This window comes from Hibiscus syriacus, unplaced genomic scaffold (genome assembly GCF_006381635.1).
Source record: "Hibiscus syriacus cultivar Baekdansim isolate YM2019G1 unplaced genomic scaffold, ASM638163v2 tig00110462_pilon, whole genome shotgun sequence".
In the NCBI taxonomy this organism is placed as follows: Eukaryota; Viridiplantae; Streptophyta; class Magnoliopsida; order Malvales; family Malvaceae; genus Hibiscus; species Hibiscus syriacus.
Window position 1 is genome coordinate 889,135 of NW_024062747.1, and position 26,451 is coordinate 915,585.

Consider the following 26,451-nt stretch of genomic DNA (forward strand, 5'->3'; position numbering starts at 1 on the left):
TCAATAGGAACATGTTAGTAACGGATGCTACGAACTATTTATTACGGAGTATCTTGGTTTACCGCTGGCCTTCATTGCATGATTCTATGAGTTTGAAGTTTTAATTGTATCGGAAAAGAGGCCAAGTTTGATGGACGGACAGACTATTCTTTATTATGATATTTTCTCTAGTTGTGCTTTATTGCCCTAAAGATTTTATGTCAAGTTGATTAGTCCCTAATAAAGATTTTATAAATGAAGTAGAAATGAGCCAGCCAAAGATGTAAGCTTCCATAACCAGACCTTGAACCTACGGTCATACACCTGTAGTCGTCATAATCCGAAAGGCCACAATGACTATTTATTACGTACAACCTCAAGTTCTCTCAATGGGGAGATGTCCAAATCCCACTACAGCAACTATTAATAAACTGTGATGCCAAAGACCGGGGCACAAGGCATAATCCTCTACTTCTAAGGTCACACTTGTGCTCTTTTTTCCCTTCTTCCTCTCTTGAACCCTGCAGCCAATAAGAAGGGAACAAACTTGTAATTTTCTCTCGCCAATAATGGATTCTCCCATTAATGATGATTATAATTTTAAGTTCAAAACTCATTTGGCTCGCAACTGTGAGGTTTATTGAGATAGCTAAGGAATTTCATACCCCTTGCTTTGGCCCATAATGCTTGCTTTGTGATGACTTCATAAATGGCACACTCAGTGTCTGCAAAGGGAAATTGAAGAATAAACTTGTTCATGATCCCAAAGAAACTACAAGCATGCAATGGTGAAATGAATGAAAATGACCTGAACTTGGTCCTGGAGGAACTGGATGTACCCAATGGCTTCTGTTAACACAGTAGATGTATCTGTCTGGCCGTCACTCAAACATAGAATATTTAGGTATACAAGTATGGCCCTAATAATATATAACTTCTTTAACTGCAAGACTTAGTGGACGGTGATCAGGAAGTAACATGGAATGAAATGTACCTTGCCAAAAGGTGCCACTAACTTCTGAAGAGCTGCAATCCTGTCTCCTAGTTTCTCTTTCCTAACCTGCAGCTGAACAAACCAAAGACCAAGCTATTTAAGAGATTGACAAAGTGTTATAGAAACCACAACTTGCAGATTTTCTTAGTGGAATATCAGTTTCACCTTCAATGTGGGACATGAGGACCTATGCTTTTTAGCATCTGTATGCGTCGATTCCATTGTATCAGAAAAGCTACCTGGCCTCTTTGTGCTTGTAATGGATCCACTAACAAAGGATGATACCTTATGATGGTAGAAAGACAAGCAATTCAGCTTATGGATCTTGAAATGTTAAAAGTGACCAATGCAAAAATAACTCTTTCATTGCAGATGAATTTGTATTGAGGATTCGTTTGTAAAACTGAAAAATGGAAAGTGCAACCTTTTCCTGTATCTTTCCATCTAAGGCTAGCTTTTCCGTTATTAAGTTGTTTTGTTTGGTAGTAAACAGGAATAAGAATAAGAGAGAAAGATACCCACTTTGGAACTGGTGGATGTACTATCACTATGTTCTCTTCTGTGATCATGGGATTCATGGCCCATAAACACGCCTCTGCTTAATTTCCCGGGAATCATATCAAGTAAAGATTGATTATAGCTTCCACCATCATGCGTTGAGGTCAAAAGATCCAAGGATTTCAAGTTCAAGTCCAAAGAGCTTGACAACAAGGTGGAACAGAAATCCGAGGTGGAAATGTTTGTACTTGGAAAGACATGATTGAAATCATGTCTGCTCGTTGCCAATGTAGTTCCCGGACATGGGGAATGATGAACATTACTGTTCAATTCTCCTGACGAAAGCTGCAGCTCGGTCATGTTGTTAGCAATGGAGAAATTGCTGTGCCATAGATAATTTCCTCCAAGATCATAGTCACTAGGATATTGTGCACAGTAGTGCTTTTTAGATGGTAGATATGAGTGCTCTATAGAGTGACAGTAAATCGTCTCACTCAGGCTGGGGAAGGAATCCGACATCTCATCTTTGATATTTGCAAGCAGAAATTCACTTGCAGATTGTTCGTTGAAGCATGGATCCCTTGATTTTGACATGGTTTCATTCAGATCCCTATTGTGTTTACTACCAATATTCCTGCATGAAAGGCACAACGACAAAACACAATATATTAAACTTGAAAACAATACCAATATACCATTATACTGAAAATCAAAGAAACCCCATAAGCATATATGTGTTGCATGAAGAAATCCAGATCAAATAAGTAACAATGGAAACAACAGAAGCCTTAACCTTAAAAAGCAAAAACGAGAAGGAACTGGTTTAGGTACTTACGGAAAGAGGTTTGGGTTCCATTCATCTATGGTTGAAACTGGATGGCTTGTTGGAGTTACCAGAGAGGAATATTTAACATACAGCTCTTGAGCCTTAAGTTCACGGGGATGAAGATTTTCAGACTCCATGATGATTCTAGCGAGTATTAATAAAACAAATAAGCTAGCATCTCCTTTTGGTTCAAGGAATAAGCACTTCAGCCTTTAACTTCTTTTCTCCCTTGATTTCCTCTTCCTTCAACTTCAAGCAAAGCCTCAGCTTAAAGCAAGAATCTGAAACAAAGAAAACTGAATACCCTATATGCAGATTCAGCTTCTTTTAACTTCTTTATTCTTTCTAAGATCACATAGATGGATGAGATATGATTGAAACCCTAGTTCTGGAATTGCATCAAGGTTTCTTTTTGAAAATGCTCTTTCCCTTCACTTTTGTAATTCAAAGACTTATGCATTAAGCAGTTATATATATATAGGCATATTAGGAACTGGGGTTTTCTACACATAACATCAACATGCACGCCTGCACTCTTCAAGCAAGGTAAAAATACATGAACATTATATAGATTCATAAGAGGTATCGTTTATATTACAACTGATAAGCTTTGTATTAATATTTTGAATTTTAATGCTACCATACTAATTACTACTATGCTTTCTAAAATATTTATATTCAATATTTATCAATGATATATGTATTTAAATATGAAATACGATCGTTCAAATATATAAAAAAATTGATATTATATTAGATAATTTGTATAGGTGATTGAAAACTAGCTGGTGTTTGAAGGAGTTGAACTTTAGGAATTGTTGGATTAAAAAAAAACTTAGATGCCTTTTCAATGCAAAAGAGACCTAAATATAATAAGCAAATAATTACAAACCAAGAAAAGTTAGCTGATGGAAAATATGAGAAAAGACAATTTTATATTTATTTAAAAAATCAAACATCGATTATAACATTAACATAACAGTTCATGATCCTAATATGATAATTTAAAATGGTTAATTTTTAAATAAATATCATTTTTATAAAAATTTTGATGATAAAAGTTACGGAGGTTATGAGCAAGATTTTGAACTTGTCGTTTGTTTATTTTTCCTCCACTTTCCCTTCAGTCTCTCCATCGTCCATCATGCTTTAATTTCTAAATTGCAACCACTGGGTCGGTTCCTAAATAATATGTATAAATTAATGTGTATTATTAAAAAATATATTGATTATCGATTTGGCTATCTAAGTTGTAGTTTTATAGGGAAAAATTAACCAATTATTGGAATAACATTGGGATTCCAAGCTGCAATTTTTGGTACGTTTATAATTAACTAGGGGAGAATTTGGAGTCATAAAATGAAAGTGAGGGGCCACTTATTGCTTAAATAAGCATCCCATTTGGAATCCACGTTGGGACGCATTAAGCTTTGACGTTTATATAAAATATTATTTCAAATAAAATCATAAAATAAGATAGTCTCTCCACTATTCTCACTTTTCACTCCCCGTACGTAGTCAACCATGCTCAACGATCTCTTTAATTCCAAATGGATACAAAAATATTTTAAATGTGATTATGACATGAGAGAATAAATAAAAATAATGAAAATAAATTGATGTACTAACACTAGGAATGGATATAAATCTTAAAAAATATATATCTAATTCATTTTTATATATTCAAATATTAAATATTTAAATACATTCAAATTTAGATATTATAACGATAATACACGGTAGAGTTATAGAGATATTAACTCTTGAATATGTATTGAATTCATTAAGCGGTTTCAATGTTAAAAGTAAATGTTGTTTTTTCTAAAGTACTTGAGTTTGAAGATATGTATTTATAAGGTGTGTAGTTACTAATAAACTAAAAAATATTTTTTAAAAATATTATATTGTAATCACCTTAAATTAAGCCAAAGAAAAAATTTATTGGATATGTGTTGTCTATCTTCTGAAAATAACAAATTGGTATGATAAAATAAACTTTCAATCAATTTTATCTTTACAAATATAATAGATTTAGATATTTGATCTAAAATTGTTATATGTTTTATTTTTAAAATCTACTTTAATAAATATACATATTTAATGAATTTTGGATACTTTCGTGGATAATATAATTTTAATTCATATTTTTTTAAATAATTTCTACTTATGGGAAGGAAATAAGGACGGAAGAGAGAGTTTTATTCCTAATGAGTATTGAACCCACAATTTAAAAGAAAATAAGATGCCAACTAAAAACTCTTAACCACATCGAAATTATTGACTTATTCATATTCAAATTATGCATATAATCCTTGAATTTATTAATGATAACAAATATATTCATATTTTTTTAAAAAATTATGTGAATTGGAATATCAACAAAATATTAACATAATAAACAATTTTTCATCAACCTAATGGGATCCAACAATTCAATTAGAATATTATACATGTGGTGCATTGACAAAGAATATTATTTTAGTCGTAGTTTACATTAGGTCTTGGATTTAATCTCGACAGTCCCTTCTTTTTTCTCTTACAAAGAAAAATAAATTCTATTATTAATCCTTTTAAAAAGTCCGATACTAGCTGCTCGAATCCATTTATTATAAACTTTATAAAAATATTTAAATGTTAATATTAAAATATAATTTTTTTTATTCCACCACTTATTATAAATTAGAGATTCCTAAGAATACATGCATAGGTGACTACTATTGTTTCTCTTCTCTACTTTGTTAAACAATTACGATTACAGATAAGAATACGTTTCTTAAAACCCATGAATGAAAATAATAATAGTAGTGAAATAGAACTTATTGAGTGGATTATGTGATAAAAGGAATTGTTATTTTTTTTTGAGAATTTAAATTTAAACAATTATATGTTATTAAAAAATATTTAAGAAAGATTCTACGTCGTTATTATTTTATAATCACGTCAGATGATTAAAAAAGAAAATGACGGTGAAATAGAAAAGGTAATAGTATATTATAGACAAGTGGCGAATTAGAGCATGAAAAAGAGGTGTAAAGTTGGGTGAATTATTAAAGATAGAAGAAGAAGACAAAGGTATTTGAATCCTACAAGAATATATGCTTTCTTTTGTTAGCATATAATATATCGCACAAAGGTCCAGGTATGGAGGGCCATACCATAGTAGTAGTCTTTTTTTTTACCATCGGATCGATAAAATTTAAGTTATATTGTGCATCAATTTCCTTAACTCTTCTTTTGATTCTCCTATAAATTAAAGACAATTATATTTAAATTTATAATTTTTAAATATATTATAATAATATCATTAGAATTAATATTAAACTAACAATATATTATATATCAAAATATTTTAATGTAAGAAGAAAAATCTTTAAACATGAGGTGCATGAAATGTTGGAAAACCATACCCAAATGACAGTAGCTTATGCCGAAAGTTTGGTATTTGGTTCTTGCTTTGAAGCCTAAATTACCAAATTATTCGTTACACGTGACTCATGCATGCCTGTGTTTAGTGAATTATTTTTGGGCAAGAAGCTGGTGGCATTAGGTCAAGTTGATAGTATAACATTAATTATCAAAAAAAAACAAATGCATATATTATTTTAATAGTATGTGGTGATTACAAGGTAATATATGTTCAAAATATTTTTTAGATATTAGCAATGTACACACAGTCGCATATTGTATACGTAGTTGCTCAAATCCAAAATTTTTAGAAAGAATAATATCCTCTTTAACCATTAAAACCGTATGATAATCTCAGACACTCCTTGTCTTAAAACTCACCTTTCATCAACAAATCTATTAACCTAAAATTTTATGTCGAAGTCTTGCCTTTCATTCTCGTTTTTCCCTGGCCTCGATAAGCTTGGACGCAATACGAATGCAAACAAAGAAAAAATGATTGAAACATAGCTTAAAGCATAACACATAGTATGACTACAGTAGCTTATCGACGCAATGCACATGCAAACAAGGGAAAAATGGTGGTGAAATAGAAAAGTAATAATATAATAAAGATAAGTGGCGAATTAGAGCATGAAAAATAGGAGTAAAGCTGGGTGAATTATTAAGGATAGAAGAATAAGACAAGGGAAATGAATCCTACAATAATATATGTTCTCTTTTTTTATCACCATAATTTTTAAATTAAATTTTTGTCGAGTCTAATAATTGTTTTTTTTTCTTTCAATAATTTATATATTATTAAAATTTATTAAAAAATTGTTATATTCAATTGAGGTAGTTAGTTAAATAATAGTTTATCGGAGATTAAATTAAAAATTGAAAAATAAAAATTGGGAATATAGAGATCAAATTGAAAATAAGGCAAACATGGAAGTTTGACATGTTGTATATTCCCATTATCAGTTTAGTGAATGGTTATAGATACACCATGTATATGTGTCACTATATTAAGTAAAATGTTTATTCCATTTCAAAAAAAAGTATAATGTTTATTGAATAATAAGTAATAGGAATTTTAGTAAATAAAATAAAACTAATGAATAATGAAAATGAACTAAAAACACTATCTATCCTCATTTTGGCTCTACAACGAATTAAACTAATTCGGTAACCAAACAGAATTAACCGAACTAATTCGATTTGATCGGTTAACTGAATTAGTTCGGTTATTTGAACACCCCTACGTGGGGGTCATGTCTCCCAAAATTTAAAAAATATATATATAATATGACTCTTAAAATTTTCAAAAAAAAAATTATTCCCTCAAAATTTTAAAAATTCTTATTAAACTTTAAAAAATTTTAATGTTATTGATTAAACCCTTTCCTATAATTTTTAAAATTCTCATTAAGCCTCTCAAATTTTCAAATAATTTAGTTAGATATTTTTTTTAGGAAAAATATAAACTAAACCCTTCAATTTTTTTAAAAAAAATTAATATAAACCTTTGAATTTATTTAAAGTTTAAATTATCCCTCAAACTCTATCATCAAGTTTTGTCACTAGTCACTTGTCATGTATTCATTAGGTATTTTTTATGAATGATTTAAAAATGATTACGAAATAGAACATTGAACAGTTACTCTGACCAAAATTATTTTCAAAAACCTAAATAGAAAAATATTATAATTTTAAATCCTTATTTTATATTTAATTAAAGAGAAAATAAGAGGATAAAATTATCATAAGTTGGGGTTTGACTAAAATGATAAATATAATAAAATCTATTGAAATTATACCTCGGCCCAACTTGGGCATTTTCTCCACTAAAGGTAAACCAATTATGATACGCCATTTAATAAAGAAAATCAATTATTATGTTAGGAAACAAACAGCATCTTTTCAGTCTTTATTCTTCTTAAACACTATATATTACTTCTTAAACGAAAATAACCATAATTTTTAAATTAAATTTTTGTCGAGTCTAATAATTGTTTTTTTCAATAATTTATATATTAAACTAATAGGAAAAAGGGACCCTTATTCTTCAACTTTCGTATTATCCATAGATGAGTGTTCAAATGTCAAGATAGATGAAGTATAGATTCACTCCAAATTAGTGATAGAGAATTAAAATTGAGAATTGAGCGATTGACTAACAATAGAAGTACTAAGGTGTGTTATAATGTGAGTTGGTATGTTAGTACAACGATTGATTAATATATCTTAGCATGTATGTCTTTGTGATTGATTGATAATATGTTAAATTATCATGATTCAATATGAAACCGAACTAAAAACTTATTCGATAATATTTTTTTAGTTATTTGTTAATATAAATGATAGTTTATGATAATTGATATTATGCTATTAGTGAGTCCCACGTATAATTTTTATAAGGATATTGAAACATGACAGACAATATATAATCTCAAGGCAGTCATAAGCTTTGCAAGGAGAGTCGGAGTAGCTAAAAGAGTTGAGGAGAAGTGGGGTTTGAGTTCGCGGTAACATTCGAAAGAAGTTGATCTATGTAGCGTGACTGGATTGTAAAGACCAGTGAAGGATTATAAGTGAGGCAAGAGAACCTGTAAAGGATTGGACGGTGACGACACAATCACGATGATGAAACACAAATATAAGACGGTGTAACATCACACAATGATGATCCCAAAATATTTCTTCAGTATTCTTTTTTTTTTTGGTTCGTAAAACATATGAAAGTTGAACGACGGCTGAAGCTGTGGTAATAACAAAAATAAAGCTTAAAATTAGAGAATATAAATATTTTTAGGAGACTTAAGGATGTTTAATGCATTGTCTCTAGGTTTCAAAATGCATCTGGAGCTATTTTATATCCTATTTATGGGCAAGGGGAACTATCCCAAGCATTTTACCGTCGTGCTGCTGTCAAAGGCTGCATTTATGTAAGTTCTGATGAGGAGAGAAATCTTGTGTTTGGCAACTTTTAATGTAGTCCTGATGAATTTCCTACCATTGTAGGTTCTCCTTTTTTGTTTATGTGTGTTTGTATCATTGCATGTTAACCTTTTTTTGTGTTTATATTTCTTTATCCTGACGTGGTACTTTTTACCAAATGCTTTCATGTGAATTGAGTGGATTCAGTTGCTTGATATTTAAATGCTGGGTTGTCTACCACTTTCTGCAAACGGAAGCCTTAAGCAAATTAGTGTCAATCTGTAGAAAAACTCCAGAAGAAAGTTACAATAGGTTTTTTTTTTAATCTAAAATGGTGTAGGAATGGTGGCTTGTATTACCAATCATTTCAGAATACCCTCTATCAAGCACATTTCATCCGATTATACTCGTAATTGGAGAAATGTAAACAGAGTTTGTCTGCTTTAGTTCTACTTAGCTATATTCATTTCGTCTACGAGTTGGTTGAAGGCATTTCATACCTTTGAGATGCCCAACACCAGACAGCCTGATTTTGCATGAAGTCATTATATTTTAGCTGTAAGATTATGCTAATCCATTTGAATTAATGTGATACAGGTATTGCGTATGCCAGTTATTGCATTGCTTGTAGATAAGGTATGGAAAGCATAAGCCAGACTGCATCATGTTAGATATTTTGTTATTCTGAGCATACTGCTATGATATTACAGTAGAAGATCTTCATATTTTTTCTTTGAAAAATTCTCAGGATTCCGGGTGTTACAAGGGTGTTAGATTAGCTTCAGGTCAGGATATATTCAGCCAGAAACTGATCATTGATCCAACCTTTAAGGCTACATTGCCATCAGGCTCATCCCCACCACCTCCACTTCAAGCAAAGCTTCCATTTTTCAGTCAGAAGCATGATAGAGGAAAGATAGTGAGGGGAATATGCATCACAACGACTTCTTTGAAGCCCGACATGTCAAACTTTTTGGTTGTATATCCTCCAAGATGTAAGATCTGTTTCTTTTGCTTTTGTGAATGTATTAAACTAGGGTAAAAGGCCAATGACTTCCTTTTTCTCCTAGCATTGTTTCCTGAGCAGGTTACTTCCATCAGACTTCTCCAAATAGCTAGCAATTTGGCTGTTTGTCCACCGGGCATGTAAGTTCGTTAGTTTCTGAGGAGCATAGGTTTTATCTTCTCTCTGATTGTTTTACAACGAATTTTATCAACTGTCATCTTTTTGCTTCCTTCTTTTGCTGCTTTTCCCGTGGTTACCTTCTGAATGTATTTGTGCTCAATTTTGTGAGAAGTCAGAACTGTACCTAGCATTTAGTCATATCATCTTTCAGACATGAAGAGCTCAAATTTAAGTTTTTATTGATAGTGAAGTGAATAGAGAATCTTCACTGTTATTATTCTTAAATTGGTTAAAGTTTTCCGATCTTATGCATACCTAGAATGGATTAATTCCAGTCTATATGCTCAATGCACAAATATAAAATTTTCTCCCTGTCTATTCAGGTTTATGTTATATATCTCAGCATTAAGTAATGATGACAATCAAGGGAAGAAATTAATTCATGCAGTCATGAACACCCTTCTTACAGTTCCTCGTATAAATTCTGAAAGTAATGCTGCAGCTCAAAGTGAGACTGCAGAAAGTAGTTCTACAGGTCCAAGTGATCCCGGAGAAGGAAAACCTACTCTACTTTGGAGTGCGTTGTATAGTCAGGAGCTCACTTTGGTATGTTTCTTATGGTTGCTTTTTCTTGTATGCTTGCCTTCCATTTTTCTGAATAATTCCAGAAAGGTTTAACACTTGGGACAGGGTTTTAGAGGGATTACTCAGTATGCTTAACAGTTGCTAGAGCTTGGAGTTTTGTTGATGTGCTTTGTCGATGTCAATATACCCTTTCCAACAGAACTATGTTTTGATTTCAGGGTCAAGCTGATTTTATCTGTTCCACGCCCATGCCAGATGGTAAACTGAACTATGATGATCTCATAGATGCGGCTGTCAAGGTACATAATTTGCTGGTGTTCTTGAAATTTAAAATTGCATTCTACATGACTGAGCTTTTTATTTACTTCGTTCTTTGGGATGAACTTTCCTACTGTACCGAGTTACCGAATGTTGAACGTTTCTGATTGCTGTTTGGTATGTAACGCTGCTTGTGGAATATGGCAGTTATTCAAGGAGATTTACCCTGAGGAAGAATTCTTTCCACAGACATCCTCAGAGAATCCTGAGGATGATGATGATGGTGATAGTTTTCCGGAGACATAAAGATTTGCTATTGAAGTATCCATTCTCTATTTAAGGAAGTATCAAATGATCAGGATCTTTTTCCCAAATTTGTTGTTATGTAATGATCTATTTGAAGTGATGAAGTAAAAAAGGAAAGGCCTTCGATATCGATACACTTACAGATAACTAAACCACTGTTGGCCGGTTTCCCTGTGTATAAACTTTTGTTGTATCCATTTTTTACCAGTTGTATTTTGGCAAGATCTTTTGTTACTTTTATAGTTCCGATGTATGAAAAAGAGTTGCAGTGACAGTTATGAGGTGTATTCCGTTGCCTGCATTTGTTGAATGCTTAAACTACACTTGCATTCTTTTTCGAATTAATTAAAAAGGTTGGCATTGCCAACAATACTATTAACTTTCAAGGAGCTTCCTTCATATGGTGATGGTCTCTGGTTCTCTCGAGTCCTTAAAAATACATAAATGCACCAACACATTGAAACACCTCATTGTTCACATATTATCCAGTGTTTAACTAGTTGTTCACTTCCTGCAAATGCTACCTGATTAACTCCAATCATCAATAACTCGGTCTCACACTGAGGCGAGAAGCCAGTTTCTGACCCAAAGATTTGTCAGCCTGTACAGCCCAACACACAATTGCATCAGCCGAAAGATAATTGGCATGTTGGGGTGCTTGCATAAATTAATTAAAGATCAAAGGATGAGTGTCCCACCTGTGACCAGTATGAGATCCAAATACTGCGAATCTCATGTGTGACCCTTGGATCAGACAATGCCTCAATCCAGCGTTGAACAAAACGTTCTTGCCTGATACAGTGAGACGCAACCAAAATGACATTACAAATGCAAATGAATGCATAAAGAAACGAAGGGATTTTACATTTCTTATCAAAATGAAAAAGAAACCTGTCGGGTGTAAAGGATCGGTATCTTTCCCCAGGCTGCTTAAAGTTGTTCTCCTTCTCAATCATGCACTGTGATAATACAATGCAATGCAATATAGTATTAAATTGGGGTTACTGACAATATTATCATAAAATGATAGGTGAAAGGAAAAACCCAAAACCTTTTCTCTCTTGCCGCTGCAAATGGCAGTAGGAATAGGGTACGTCTCAGCATGGCGCACTGGATCATATCTCGAAGGGAAGTAGTTCACCTTAATAAGAAAAAAAAATCATCAGGGGTCAAAATGCATCAATGAACTTATCATGTCATCTTAGCTTTCTATATGTGTAAGTATGGTAGGAGCATGAGAGCATGCATGTCTTTCTATATATACCTCCTCATCTCTGTGCATGAAATTCATAAAACCTTCATGGTGGTTATTGTGATGAACACATTTGGGAGCATTGGCCGGAAGCTGCAGATAATTTGGTCCAAGGCGGTGCCTCTGAGTGTCGGAGTAGGAGAAGATTCTAGTTTGGAACAACTTATCATCCGAGTAATAAATCCCAGGGACAATGATAGAAGGACAGAAGGCTAACTGCTCATTCTCAGCAAAGAAGTTATCAATGTTTTTGTTCAAAACCATTCGACCCACCGGCTGCAACGGGAAGATATCCTCTGGCCAGGTCTTGGTCACATCAAGTGGGTCGAAATCGAACCTATCCTCACAGCAGGATCCATTATCTGAATGAACAGCTTCCACTCTGGATAGCTCCCAGCTGCAATGGAGTCAAAGAGATCTTGTGTGGCATGACTGTGATTAGCTCCTCCAACTCTCACGGCCTCATCCTCCAACAGGTTTTTGACACCACAAGTTGGTTTCCAGTGGAATTTCACATAGTGTGCCTTCCCAGCCTTGTTGATGAGTGTATAGGTATGAACACCAGAGCCATCCATGTGCCTGTAATCCTGGGGAATGCCTATGTCGTCGAATAGGAAGGTGAACATGTGCAAGCTTTCGGGATGGTGCGAGAAGAAGTCCAGGATCCTCCAGTTTTCTTGAATGTGGGACTTGGGGTTTGGTTTGAGGGCGTGGACCATGTCAGGGAACTTCATTCCATCACGGATGAAAAAAACTGGGAAATTGTTTCCCACCATGTCAAAGTTACCCTGGTTAAAGATCAATGAAGGGTGTCTTTAATTAGTATTACTTCTTGAAATAAAACACTTTCTACAAGTAATTTTGATGGCAAAAAAAATTCTTATACCTAAGTACTTCCAACAGCAAAAATAATATTTTTTAATAGTCCAAAGTGATTGCAATATGATATTTGTTCAGAATTTTTTTAATCTATTGATAAAGTATACACACAACACCCTGCAAACGCAAAAGCATCATATATAACAACACTGCTAAATTATACCTAAATGATAAATCCCACCTCAACAGTCAACATGATTCGAACCTATGAAAGTATGACAATACTTTGAGTAAGCAGAATGTATTTTAAAATCTAATTACCTCCCGAGTATAGAATTTCACAGCGAAACCTCGAGGGTCTCTCAGAGTTTCAGGACTACCACGTTCATGGATAACAGTGGAAAATCGGACAATCAGTGGAGTCTGGACTCCAGGGGCACGAAGGAAGTCAGCACATGTGAGGTGCGATATGTCGTGAGTGACCTCAAAGAAGCCTTTTGCACTAGCTCCTCTAGCATGGACAACACGTTCCGGAATGCGTTCCCTATCAAAATTAGCAAGCTTTTCCACCAAATGATAGTCTTCCAGGAGAATCGGACCTGCAAAACAAAAAGTGTTCTTCAGTTCATCTCCTATGGTTTTCTAATGATCGATCCAAAGCTTCAAGTTGTATACTTGATGGTATAGCAACTCCATATTTCGTGAAAATGGTGTACAATGAACAAACATGTAATAGACACACACAACACTAAGTATCGTATTAGTTACCTCTTGCTCCGACGGTGAGTGATGAGTTGTTGTTCCAAACTGGAGCCCCGGAATTGGTGGTCCAGAATGGGGAATTGAAGGCACTTGAGGGACGATGCTGTATAAAAGAAGATGTAGTTTTGTTAGATATAATTCCATCCAACATAAAGAAAAATGGAACTGTACCTTATAAGGATCCATGATAAGAGAGGGAGATAAGAGTGAAGAGTCTGGGTTGGTCTTTGTTCTGATTTATATATAAAAGTGTAGACTTTAAACATTTGCTTCAAGCAACTCTAGGATTAAGAGAAACGACAATAAAAATAAGAGATAATAATATGAATAATATGAGGACTTGATGGAATAAAGTTTGAAGGCCACTGGTAATGAAAATAAGAAGAAGTAATGACGCCACATGTGCGATGACCTTATCCTTTCTTCGTTGTTTTAGGATAACCAATGCCAATGAAACAAAATAAGGTTGGATTAACTCGGAATTGTACACGTTTCTTTCAAGTATTCCCAAATTCAATCACCACCACCCACCATTACCTTTAGAGTGTAGAAGATGATATAAATTAGCCAAAATTCACAAATTGAGGAAATTAGATAAATTTTCTCACACGTACAACATTAACGAACAACAAAAAATTTATAAAAAAACGATGTTTTCATCATTGGATGACACAAATTTTGAAATTCTAAAACTTGATTTCGCCTCATGCAGCGAATTGATGAATTGCAGATGTTATTTGAAGTTGAAAACAAGAGAACTAAAACATGCATTGGTTTTCTAAAGATAATCACTGATCTCATTTGTTTTGCAAAACCATGAGAAATTATGCACTAACTTTTATCGTCCTCGTCATCCTCTGGTGGTGGAGGGTCGTTTAGATCCAATAAAAAACTGGTTTTGGGCTCATCAGATATCAGTGGATGTTAGAACATCGTGTTTGTTACCGGAAATGAGAGAAAAATGAAGCATTTTTTGGGTATATTTTTCTTTACATGCGAAAACAATGACGTGATTTCCATATAAGCGGGGGTGGGGAGCATGAAATTTGACAGCAATTATGAATTTGAAAATCCAGGCATGCAGAAAGAATCTTTTTCAACTTCCCTTGTATATACTGCACTACTGGCGAAAGTGCTCCGATGGAGTTTTAAAAATGAAAAATGGCTTATCTGGTGCATTGGATAAATTATTTTCTGAGATGGGTGAAATGAACAATGAAGGGGGAATTCGGCCCTGCACTACTGAACTGATGGAGAATTGGTGGTTTCAGGATTCATTACCCTGCATTTGCTTAAGGTGTATGATGAAGATGCATTAATTGTTAGGCATGGACAATTGCCAAAGAAATTGGAATATGTATGTATGTTTTCAGTAATAAAGGACTTCAAATGTTTAAATTGTACAATATTTTGTTAGATAGTTGTATCAATTAATTGAATTAGAAATGTTAAAGACAACACTGGTCGTATATATGCTTTTTCTAGTGAAGGTTTAAATTTTAATCATATTAGATCAATGAAATTTTCGAGACCCAATCGAATTTAGTTCGAATGAAAAAAATATTTATACTGGACTCAAATTATTCTAGTTAAGAAAATTTAGAATAAATCTCAACTAATTCATTTAATAATTAAAATTTCTAATTAATTCAATTCGATGATCAGCTGCATCAATATTTTGATGACCTCTAACACGCAGACAAAACAAGACCTAACTCAGATACCCATGTCGATTTTTTTGAGAGCCAAAAAGTCCTTCTCCACTTCTCTGATCTCTCAAATCCTTGTCTCGCTTTCAGGTGTCGCCATGTTTTTCTTTTGCCTCTGTCTTTGGTTTTGGTTTTGTTTGTGGCAACTCGTCGAATATCTTTTCGACATAAAACCAAGTCTTGCTATTTATTTATTTGTTTTTGGCTCAGAGGTGCAACCACACCACGTTAGGCGAAAGAAGTTTGCAAGCTGAATTATATTCTAAAATGGCTCCAGCGGCTAATCGCACTCTTCCACCAAGTATCACACTATGTCTGATCTAACCTTCCGTTCTGCATTTCTCTTTTTCCAATCATTATGTGGGAATTGAAACCCTCGATTCTTATTAAAAGTTGATGTAGTTGACACGTCAAATTGGAAGAAAATCCAAGCAAGTAAGGTGGGGATATCTGTCTCTATGATTTCGCATCCGCCATGGATTGTATTAGATGCTCTTCATAAAGGAGGTAATCATCTTTTACGTTACCCATTTGTTTTTATTAATTGCTTCACATTGCCCAGGTCTCGTTAATTTAGCGTCTTTAAGCTGAAAATTGCAAGTGAAGCTTTCAATTTTGCTACGCTAGTTTACTCCTTTGGTTACATTTTTTTAATCAAAAGCAATGCTAATAGTTATATTTTCCTTACATATTTCGGGTTTTGAGGCCTATTTAGTTGGCGGCTGTGTTAGAGATTTACTACTAAATAGAATACCTAAAGATTTTGATGTGATTACCACTGCAAATCTTAAACAGGTTTGGTCACAATATTCTTGGTATTCTTCTCTAGTTAGAATTTACAGGGGAATGTGGGTTGATATAAAAGTTTTCAATTGCTATTCGTAATATCTTACTACAGATAATAAAGAAATTTCGTCGAGCTGTGATTGTTGGACGAAGATTTCCAATATGCATGGTGCATATAAACGGTTCTGTAGTTGAGGTCAATTTCTTGATTCATTACTATGGTAACTTCTTATGTTACTTCTGGTATATAATGCCTCGGTAGGGAGAAGTTTCTTAATATTTAATATTGATTTTGTATGTTCTTATAGGTATCAAGCTTTGAGACAGTTGCAAAACATAATGAAGAAAAAGTAAAAGCTTTATAATCTTTGATCCCAAAAAGATGCGATAAAAAAGATTTAATACGCTGGAGAAATAACAGGGTTCAGGACTTCACTATTAACAGGTATTAGTTCTCATGTATTTTTATTCCATGGAAAGAGCTATTGTAGTCCATATATTAGCTTGTTGAGGCCTCACTTTCTCATCTTCCCCATGAGTTTGATGCCATCTGGTTGATAATGATTTTGAATGAGTTCTGGGTGCAGCTTATTTTTTGAGCCTTTTACGTGTAACATCTATGATTACAATGATGGAATGTCGGACCTGAAGTTGTTAAAGGTGATTCTCCACCTCTGCCAATAACAATTTTGTGTTTCATAACCTGCACTGATGTTTACCCTCTGACTTGTGTTTGTTGCATTGACTCAGCTACGGACGTTATTCCCTGCTCATGTGTCATTTCAAGAGGAGTGTGGTAGGTGACTTTAACTTTATTGAGTGCAGAATCTTATATGTTTTTTTATGGATGAACGGCTACATTATGAGACATTAACGGAAATTTACTACAATTTTTTCTGACCTAGCAAGAATTCTCCGGGGCTTGAGAATTGCAGCTGGTCTACACTTATCAATTTCAGAGGATACTGAGAGGGCAATGCACGATCTTTCGGCCTCCATTTAGGGATTAGATAAGGTAGTTCAGAATTATCAATTGAGAACTTTTCTGCTGCCTAGATAGTTTCTCTTTCTCACTTGTTCTTGCTCTGTGTCTCTCTCTCCCCCGTTGGTGACTATGATTCTTTTTTTGCCTCCCTTTCTAGTACCGTTCTGATTTGTTCTTGGTAAGCCTCAACTAGGCACAAAGAACCAACCATACTGTGGCCAATTTACAGCCCTTCGCTTTTGGATCCTATTCTTTTTTGGTGTAAAATTAAGATGATTTTATCAATATTTGCCTATTATTTATCATCATAATATTCTTCATTTATCCAGGGCAGATTAATGCTGGAAATGAACTACATGCTGTCATATGGAGCTGCTGCGCCGTCCATCTGCTTGCTCCAGAGATTTAACCTGCTGAACATTTTACTTCCATTTCAGGTTCACAAATTTTTAGCTTATGGTTGTCCGTAATTTAATTTATTGTCTTTGTAGAGGTTAGCTGAGACTTGTTTGCTTTGCAGGCAGCGTACATCAACAGAGATCTGCCAAGAATTCAATGATGCTGATGGTGAGCTTGGTTTTAGATTCTGTATTACTAACATTGCTGATGAAGTCCTTATTTGTAGCATGAAAGGATTATGAAATTTTGTTTTGCTATTCGATTCAAGTTGGCTTTGTCAGGTCTGTTTACCTACTTTTGGGATAATATAAATATTCATTATTAAAAGTATTTGGAATTCAAAGTGATTAAGAGATGTTAGTGTATATTAATAGTTGTCTAGAATGTTAACGTTTTTCTTATAGAAAGAGCAATCTGAATGCTTTTTGAGTTATGACAACAATATGATAATTAGTTATTATCTGCAAAATATAATCTTTTATTATGCTTAGCTGGTTTGGTATGCTCAGCATGAAAATTTTATATTGAGAAAATTTTCAAAATATTATTCCAGCCAATATGATACTTTCAAAGAAAGAAATACTTTCCACTGGCTTGCATACCTCTGACCTTTAATAAGGTCTTTCAAACACAAGAATTTAAGCTTTATGGTTTGACTTCCTGAATCTGTCTTTTGTCTTTTTGGCAGAAACTATTCTTCAATTTGGAGAAGTTGGTGTCTTGTGATCATCCTGCCGATAGCAGTCTATGGTGAGCTACGTGTCTCTTCTTCTTATTTTTGGTTCTCAAGCATATAATATCACAATATTTCTTCTTTATCTTTATCATTATCAATAAACTCTTGGCTATTGTAAAGAGTGGTTAGACTTTCTTTTAGTTCACTTGAAAGTTTGCAATCTCTGTTTGAGCCTCTCTCAGATTGGGTTGAAAATATTATTGCCGAGAAGAACGAGCATATATGTTTGGAAATATTTTTGCATTGCATATGATGGTTCATATTAAGAGGAATTATCATAATATGTAAATTCAAGGAACTGGTGGATGGTAAAGTGGATTTTCATGCTATCATGTGATGTATTTCAGTATCCGAGATGTCCCTAATCATTTTTTTTCCTGCATAGAACAGGGTTGGATTGTTGATGTTTCACCTGGCATTGGTAAACAACCCTCAAGATGCTCTTGTTGTCTGAACCTTTGCTTCTGTTCTATATCATGGAAATTGGAAGTCAGGTGTTGAATTTGCAAGAGAACTTGGTATATCGGAAGTTAAATTCGTTCCTGAAATCTCAGGATTTTCAGTAACTAAATCAGATGAAGATCTTGCCAAAGAAGTTGCTCAGTTTGCATCTTTAGTGCGAGATGCTGTATGGGCATTAAAAAGGACTAGCAATCTGCTTGAATCAATGTCAAGATATCCATTTTCTCTACGCTCTGGTTTGGTAAGTGCCTTTGACATCCACTTCATTGAATTTTTAGCATTCTGATCAGAGAGACATGTTCATGTTTTCCATACCGAAGATAAATTAACCTGTCATCAGAAATGCTTCTATACCATCCCTTGATTTGGTTTCGGTTTCGGTTTCTCGTCAATAATTGGCATTGTTCTGGTACACGAACGTATCTGTACAAGTATCTTGATTTAGTAAATACGTTTTTCTTTTTCCAGGTGTTTATAGCGAAGAGTACTGCCAAGAATTCTGCTAAACTTTGACCTGAAATCTTTTACAAAAGGTAGAGGGAGAAGAAGTCCTAAGATTAACTATCACCTACTTGGCAAAGGGGATCCATGCGAGACAAGATATGTGCTTGGCAAAATTATTTTAGAAACAGTGAAGGCTGGTCCCTGTGCAGAGATAGTCACTGACGAGAAAGACAGCCTACAACCAAAGTTAAATGACAATTTCGATCAATAATCAATCTCCAATGAAGAAGGATAAAAGACGTGCCCCATCCTTATCTAATTCTGACGGCAAGGGAAGGATGTCGAAGAAGCAAAAATTGGTTGAGACGAACCAGAATCCTTCTGAGCCACATACTACTACTGTTACAAAGAATCGGAAAGTGGTTGCGAAAGATGAGCTGAAAGATATGGCCCAGAAGCAACACAGGTTAATGAAGACGAGCAAAATTTCATAATTCAACATAAACTCAATCCAAGGAAACAGATCGGAGAAGAAAATAGGTCATTTACAGGGTCTGGAAAAGCCAGTGGTAGAAGAAAATGGAACAGGAAAGGAGAGAAGCGGTGTAAGTTCACTTTCTAGTCTCTTCAGGGGACCGTTTTGATTATTTTGCCTTTGCAATTATACGCTACAATCTCTTTACGAACAGACAAGTGTTAAAATGCTACAATCTCTTCATGAGCTTTGTAAATTATTTGAAATTAAATTAAGAGTTCAATTTTACTCCTTAAAGCTTTAACATATACTTGGCCAGTTTGATATTACTCTTAAAAAAATCATTTAAAATGTGTCATAAATAAATTTTAAAAGTGTTATTGAAAAGTGTAGTTTAAAATTTAATTGTTCGAAATTGTTGTTAAAAAGTGATTTTGAAAAAAAATAAAATTTAAACATTATTTTGTAAATTGAAAATATAATATTTAAGAGTAAAAATATAATTTCATTTTCACAATAAAAGATAAAAATTTGAGGTTTTAAGATTATGTTGAAAATTATTTTCAATTATGATTTTAAATTAAATTTTGGTATTTAATATTATTTGTGGAGTTGGAAAATAATTTTTCATTACCAAAGCATTCTCAAACTGACCAAATATTATCATTTTCAATAGAAATACATCTTTTGAAGGTTTGTCAATAAAAACATCGACGTATTTTCTGAAATATCACCCTAACCCTATATATTTCTCTGTCAGGCACCGTTCAGATTATATTTTTCGATCTAACATCCTTTGCAGGAAGGTGCGTCCCATGCACCGCGCTTTACACTACGGGGTCGAAGGAGCGCCCCGGTGCTAGTTTTGTAAATATTTTTAAACGTGTGCCAAATAAGTCATTAATTTCTATTATGGTGACAGATGTGTAAAAATGTTAGCATTTTGAATTGTGCAAACACCCCCATACCGCACGGTTCCAGGTTGTGAATTGGATGGGATCTTGTCACAAGTTAATGAAGTAGGCAGTGTGTATAGTGGTTGAGTTTATTAGTATTTTAGTGTCACACGTTTATTTTTTATAATAATAAATTTTTTATAATTTTAAAAATTATAAATTTCATATATTTTGAAAAAAGTATTGAATAATAATTCATTTGATCACTCAATTGTAATTAAAAGTTTATTTTAATATTTTTAAACAATTAATTTTAAAAGGCAATAATTTTTTCAAAAATATATGAAATTTATAATTTTTTAAATTATAAAATATTTATCATCATCATCATCATTTTGTAAAAGAAATACTAGTTATAAAACTTTTATAAAATTATTCATATTTTAAAATAATTACCCTCAAAGTTTTTATATACTAGATTATATGTATTGTGTAATTTTAATGCAAAAATTTAAATAATTTTATTAAAAATGAATAAACATTATTAGCTGTTGTTAAAAATTAAAAATTAATGAATAATAATTTATTTGATCTCTCAATTGTAATTAAAAGTTTATGTTAATATTTTTTATATTTTTAAACAATTAATTTTAAAAGGTAATTTTTTTCAAAATATATGAAATTTATAATTTTTAAAATTATAAAATATTTATTATTATCATCATCATCATTATTTTGTAAAAGAAATACTAGTTATAAAACTTTTATAAAATTATTCATATTTTAAAATATTTACCCTCAAAGTTTTCATATACTAGATTATACGTATTGTGTAATTTTAATGTAAAAATCAAAATAATTTTATTAAAAATGAATAAATATTATTAACTGTTGTTAAAAAATAAAAATTAATGAATAATAATTCATTTAATCCCTTAATTATAATTAAAAGTTTACTTTAATATTTTTAAACAATTAATTTTAAAAAAAATTCAAAATATATAAAATTTATAATTTTTAAAATTATAAAAAATAAACTTGTGACACTAAAATACTAATAAACTCAACCACTACACACACTGTCCACTTCATTAAAACCCCAGTCAGTTCACAACCTGAAACCGTGCGGTGTGAGGTGTAGACACAAGCTGACGTTTTTACACAAATGTTATTATAATAAAAATTAATGATGTATTTGACACCTGTTTAAAAATATTTATAAAACTAACACCTGAGTTTTTTACACATTTGGGCGCGCCTTCAACCGCGTGACGTAAAATGCGGTGCAGGAGGGCCGCCTTCCTACAAAAGGTGTTAGAAAAAAATATAGTCTGAACGAGACATATAAATATATAGGGTTAGGGTTAGGGTGATATTTCGGGAGAAAGGCCAAAAACATCCTATTTATATATTAGGAAAAAACTCAACAACCCAAAAACAAATCTAAACTCAAGTAAGTGTAGAACGACACCGTTGTGTTGGTCCACTTCTCACCAACTTCAAGTTGGCAGTATCACTGGTTCGTTTTCTCATAGAGGTGGAAGAGCCAATAGAAAAAAGCAGGCTCTATAAACACTCCCCACTTGCTTTCAGATCTTTGCCACCAACCTCCTCACCCCCAAACCTGTTTGCCACCTCTGAGAAAATCTACATCCATGGCGGCAACACCCTTAACCACCCCACACACCCCTCTCCTTCAAAAGACCCTTCAAAGCCATGCCTTTCTCAAACCCAAAACCACCTTCCATTATGGAACCTCACCCAAGCCCTTCTCCATCCCTTGTTCATCCACCCTCCAAGGTCGCCCTCCCCTCCAATCCCAATCTCGTGATCGGGTCTTTAACTTCGCTGATGGTCCCGCCACCTTGCCCGAGAACGTCCTCCTCAAGGCCCAATCCGAGCTTTACAATTGGCGCGGATCTGGCATGAGCGTCATGGAAATGAGCCACCGCGGGAAGGATTTCCGTTCCATTATCGAGAAAGCCGAGTCCGATCTACGTGCGCTTCTCAACATTCCCGAAGAATACGCCGTTTTGTTCCTCCAAGGTGGGCGACAACCCAGTTCGCTTCTGTCCTTTTGAATCTCTGTCAGCCTGATGACACCGTTGATTATCTTGTTACTGGTTCGTGGGGTGACAATGCTTTCAAAGAAGCTAAGAAATACTGCAAACCCAAAGTCGTTTGGAATGGGAAATTGGAGAATTACGTGAGGGTTCCCTCGTTCGATGGTTTGGAACTAAGCCCGAATGCCAAGTATCTGCATATATGCGCCAATGAGACTATTTATGGGACTGAGTTCAAGAACTACCCGGTTCCCGGCAATCCGAATGGGGTTCTCGTAGCTGATATGTCTTCCAATTTCTGTTCCAAGCCGGTTGATGTAACCAAGTTTGGGTTGATTAATGCTGGTGCGCAGAAGCATGTGGGGCCATCAGGGGTTTGCATCGTGATCGTGAGGAAAGATCTTATAGGAAATGCACAAGAGATTACCCCTGTGATGCTTGATTACAAGATCCACGCCGGCAACAACTCTTTGTATAACACACCCCTTGTTTCGGGATCTATATGTGTGGGCTGGTGTTTGAAGATCTTTTGGAGCAGGGAGGACTGAAGGAGGTTGAGAAGAAGAATGAAATGAAAGCCGGCGTCTTGTACAATGCCATTGATGAAAGCAAAGGGTTCTACAGGTGTCCTGTCGATAAATCTGTGAGGTCGCTGATGAATGTTCCGTTTACTTTGGAGAAGTCCGAATTGGAGGGTGAGTTTTTGAAGGAAGCTGAGAAGGAGAAGATGGTGCAGCTCAAGGGGCATAGATCGGTTGGAGGTATGCAAGCTTCCATTTACAATGCCATGCCTTTGGCTGGAGTTGAGAAGCTGGTTTCTTTCATGAAGGATTTCCAGGAAAAGCATACTTGATTCATGACTCTTTCTATATGACTGCTATCGTTCTCTTATGTTTGTGCTCACATTTTATGTTTTTGCTTTGGTTTAATGCCGGTAGAACTTAAGTGGTACTATTGATGATAAATTGCAAGCTATTATGTGTTGTTGTCTGGGGGGAAATGCTGGAAGTTCCCGAGCAGGGGAAGTTTTAGCAAGATTTTTGTAATAGATTGTGGACATGATTTGCTTGTTCAATTTCACATTCAGATTCTCAGGTGCACCATAAGTATAATAAATCGCTTGAATTTCGATGTTTATGTATTCCGTTATCAATTGCAGCTCATCATTTGAATTCTAGTGTACGTTTATGTGCAAAATTACCAATTCCTGGGTTGCAGTAATCTTACAGGAAATTTTGGTGAGATTCAACAAATAATCAGTGGTAAGTATAACTTGGATTGCTCTGCGGCATGTTGAGTTTTTTTTCCCCTCATTCAAACGAAGAATTCTATATTTATGAAAATGAAAATCTTGAGAAAAGAGAGAAGGTTGGTGTTGGCGGCGGAACATTGATGGAGGGGTGCCATAGGCTTGTTGCTCTTGAGCTTCTGTGGTTGCATAGATATAAAGGGTCAACGATGCCACGAAGTAGGATGTTCTTCAGTAATCTAAATGAAATAACCTTTTCAGAACTAAACTGAAGACGTGTAACTACATCAGGTAGTAGAGCTCTTCTATTTGAAGAACCAGCAATGGTTCCAAATATTACGTGCATCAAAATTTGATGTGTATAATGCCAAAACTCAACTCTAGTCCTACCTGTGATTGTGAAGGTTTGTACCTATTATACGGAACTCTACTAATATCTCTTTCATTAACTTCATTCAGCGTGGCTCCAAGGTCAAAATTTACCTGAAAATGTCGTATTAAGAAAATGTTGTTCTCTTGAAAAATTTAAGTTCAAATATTTGCGACTACAGTGTCGATGTCTACCCAAGGCCCAATTTCACACTAAATCCACGTTAATTAGTAAATTTTCCAAAGTACTTGGAATGATAACTTTTAACCAACACGATTGTCGCGGGTGTTTTTTTCTTTCTTTTTTTTTTCTTTAGAAATTTGTTTAATTTTTGTAAATTAGCCGACAAAATTTACATTGTGAAAGCTGTTTGTTTGGCACGTTTGTAATATGAAGGCCGTTAAATTTCAAGTAAATCCTATCATCATCTTACGTTTAAAAAAATATTGTTGTCTTATGAAATTCTAGATTCAAACTGTCATTGTAGGATTGTATACGCTATCAATAATTAAAAAACATTACAAACAATATTATATTATAATCACCTTAGAGTATATTAAAAGAAATATAAATACACTAACCCTCAATTCTTTTCTAATTATGAATCTCATCCTCTATTTTATGAAACTTGAGAAATTGTTTTCTTTAATTTGTTAAAAGTTTAATTTTCATACTCTATATGTTAATCCGATTGTTAATATAAACATATGAATTTATTCTATTTCTCGATTTCCGTCCTATATGTTTTTTTAGTAGAAATGAGCCTATACAAACAGTTTAGGCATGTCCCAAACGGACATACAGAGGTCCCATGGTGTCGTGTAGAAGGAGGCCATTAAGTTGCGTCGTCGTGGAGTCAAATAGCATAAGGTGGCCGGAACTGTTCCCTTCAGTCTTAGCAAGGTGATCTGTAATCATATTGGCTTCTCTTTGGATGAGTGGCCGGAAATGAGAGAAAAATGAAGCATTTTTTGGGTATATTTTTCTTTACATGCGAAAACAATGACGTGATTTCCATATAAGCGGGGGTGGGGAGCATGAAATTTGACAGCAATTATGAATTTGAAAATCCAGGCATGCAGAAAGAATCTTTTTCAACTTCCCTTGTATATACTGCACTACTGGCGAAAGTGCTCCGATGGAGTTTTAAAAATGAAAAATGGCTTATCTGGTGCATTGGATAAATTATTTTCTGAGATGGGTGAAATGAACAATGAAGGGGGAATTCGGCCCTGCACTACTGAACTGATGGAGAATTGGTGGTTTCAGGATTCATTACCCTGCATTTGCTTAAGGTGTATGATGAAGATGCATTAATTGTTAGGCATGGACAATTGCCAAAGAAATTGGAATATGTATGTATGTTTTCAGTAATAAAGGACTTCAAATGTTTAAATTGTACAATATTTTGTTAGATAGTTGTATCAATTAATTGAATTAGAAATGTTAAAGACAACACTGGTCGTATATATGCTTTTTCTAGTGAAGGTTTAAATTTTAATCATATTAGATCAATGAAATTTTCGAGACCCAATCGAATTTAGTTCGAATGAAAAAAATATTTATACTGGACTCAAATTATTCTAGTTAAGAAAATTTAGAATAAATCTCAACTAATTCATTTAATAATTAAAATTTCTAATTAATTCAATTCGATGATCAGCTGCATCAATATTTTGATGACCTCTAACACGCAGACAAAACAAGACCTAACTCAGATACCCATGTCGATTTTTTTGAGAGCCAAAAAGTCCTTCTCCACTTCTCTGATCTCTCAAATCCTTGTCTCGCTTTCAGGTGTCGCCATGTTTTTCTTTTGCCTCTGTCTTTGGTTTTGGTTTTGTTTGTGGCAACTCGTCGAATATCTTTTCGACATAAAACCAAGTCTTGCTATTTATTTATTTGTTTTTGGCTCAGAGGTGCAACCACACCACGTTAGGCGAAAGAAGTTTGCAAGCTGAATTATATTCTAAAATGGCTCCAGCGGCTAATCGCACTCTTCCACCAAGTATCACACTATGTCTGATCTAACCTTCCGTTCTGCATTTCTCTTTTTCCAATCATTATGTGGGAATTGAAACCCTCGATTCTTATTAAAAGTTGATGTAGTTGACACGTCAAATTGGAAGAAAATCCAAGCAAGTA

At 33.9% G+C, this 26,451-nt stretch overlaps 3 protein-coding genes, 2 long non-coding RNA genes and 2 pseudogenes across 5 annotated transcripts; 5 read left to right on the forward strand and 2 right to left on the reverse strand.

Moving 5' to 3' along the window:
- Positions 1 to 243: 243 nt before the first annotated feature.
- On the reverse strand, positions 244 to 2,474 carry LOC120126909 (transcription factor bHLH110-like). The gene is made up of 7 exons (XM_039144950.1): positions 2,307 to 2,474; positions 1,496 to 2,105; positions 1,139 to 1,258; positions 974 to 1,045; positions 788 to 853; positions 645 to 704; positions 244 to 500 (listed from the first exon to the last, which is right to left on the reverse strand). The coding sequence occupies exons 1-7, from the start codon at positions 2,432 to 2,434 to the stop codon at positions 366 to 368; spliced, it is 1,191 nt and encodes a 396-aa protein (XP_039000881.1). The 5' UTR covers positions 2,435 to 2,474; the 3' UTR covers positions 244 to 365.
- Positions 2,475 to 8,422: 5,948 nt separating this feature from the next.
- Positions 8,423 to 11,138, forward strand: LOC120126804 (rab escort protein 1-like). The gene is made up of 8 exons (XM_039144890.1): positions 8,423 to 8,451; positions 8,533 to 8,632; positions 9,222 to 9,260; positions 9,373 to 9,619; positions 9,695 to 9,770; positions 10,134 to 10,356; positions 10,554 to 10,634; positions 10,801 to 11,138. The coding sequence occupies exons 1-8, from the start codon at positions 8,423 to 8,425 to the stop codon at positions 10,897 to 10,899; spliced, it is 894 nt and encodes a 297-aa protein (XP_039000821.1). The 3' UTR covers positions 10,900 to 11,138.
- A 286-nt stretch (positions 11,139 to 11,424) lies between these two features.
- On the reverse strand, positions 11,425 to 14,009 carry LOC120127009 (catalase isozyme 2-like). Its single transcript, XM_039145025.1, is given in 9 exon segments — positions 11,425 to 11,500; positions 11,598 to 11,691; positions 11,791 to 11,858; positions 11,951 to 12,040; positions 12,164 to 12,498; positions 12,501 to 12,939; positions 13,292 to 13,569; positions 13,739 to 13,835; positions 13,904 to 14,009. Coding segments are annotated over 9 exon segments (1,476 nt in total). The 5' UTR covers positions 13,919 to 14,009; the 3' UTR covers positions 11,425 to 11,440.
- Positions 14,010 to 15,457: 1,448 nt separating this feature from the next.
- LOC120127010 lies at positions 15,458 to 15,877 on the forward strand. Its single transcript, XR_005516500.1, has 3 exons — positions 15,458 to 15,531; positions 15,652 to 15,742; positions 15,844 to 15,877. It is a non-coding gene; the product is annotated as an uncharacterized LOC120127010 (long non-coding RNA).
- Positions 15,878 to 15,899: 22 nt separating this feature from the next.
- On the forward strand, positions 15,900 to 19,951 carry LOC120126805 (annotated as a pseudogene).
- A 2,246-nt stretch (positions 19,952 to 22,197) lies between these two features.
- On the forward strand, positions 22,198 to 23,687 carry LOC120126919 (annotated as a pseudogene).
- A 2,342-nt stretch (positions 23,688 to 26,029) lies between these two features.
- LOC120127014 lies at positions 26,030 to 26,449 on the forward strand. Its single transcript, XR_005516501.1, has 3 exons — positions 26,030 to 26,103; positions 26,224 to 26,314; positions 26,416 to 26,449. It is a non-coding gene; the product is annotated as an uncharacterized LOC120127014 (long non-coding RNA).
- The last annotated feature ends 2 nt before the right edge of the window (positions 26,450 to 26,451 follow it).

What these genes read in the sequence shown, in the direction of transcription:
- LOC120126804 (XM_039144890.1), top strand. Translation starts at nt 8,423, where the DNA reads ATGAAAGTTGAACGACGGCTGAAGCTGTG. An exon ending in GCTGTTTGTCCACCGGGCAT is followed by an intron (nt 9,771 to 10,133) that starts GTAAGTTCGTTA and finishes CTGTCTATTCAG; the next exon opens with GTTTATGTTATATATCTCAG. An exon ending in TCATAGATGCGGCTGTCAAG is followed by an intron (nt 10,635 to 10,800) that starts GTACATAATTTG and finishes GGAATATGGCAG; the next exon opens with TTATTCAAGGAGATTTACCC.
- LOC120126909 (XM_039144950.1), bottom strand. Translation starts at nt 2,434, where the DNA reads ATGGAGTCTGAAAATCTTCATCCCCGTGAACTTAAGGCTCAAGAGCTG. An exon ending in TAGTGGCACCTTTTGGCAAG is followed by an intron (nt 854 to 973) that starts GTACATTTCATT and finishes AGTGACGGCCAG; the next exon opens with ACAGATACATCTACTGTGTT. An exon ending in TCCTCCAGGACCAAGTTCAG is followed by an intron (nt 705 to 787) that starts GTCATTTTCATT and finishes TTCCCTTTGCAG; the next exon opens with ACACTGAGTGTGCCATTTAT.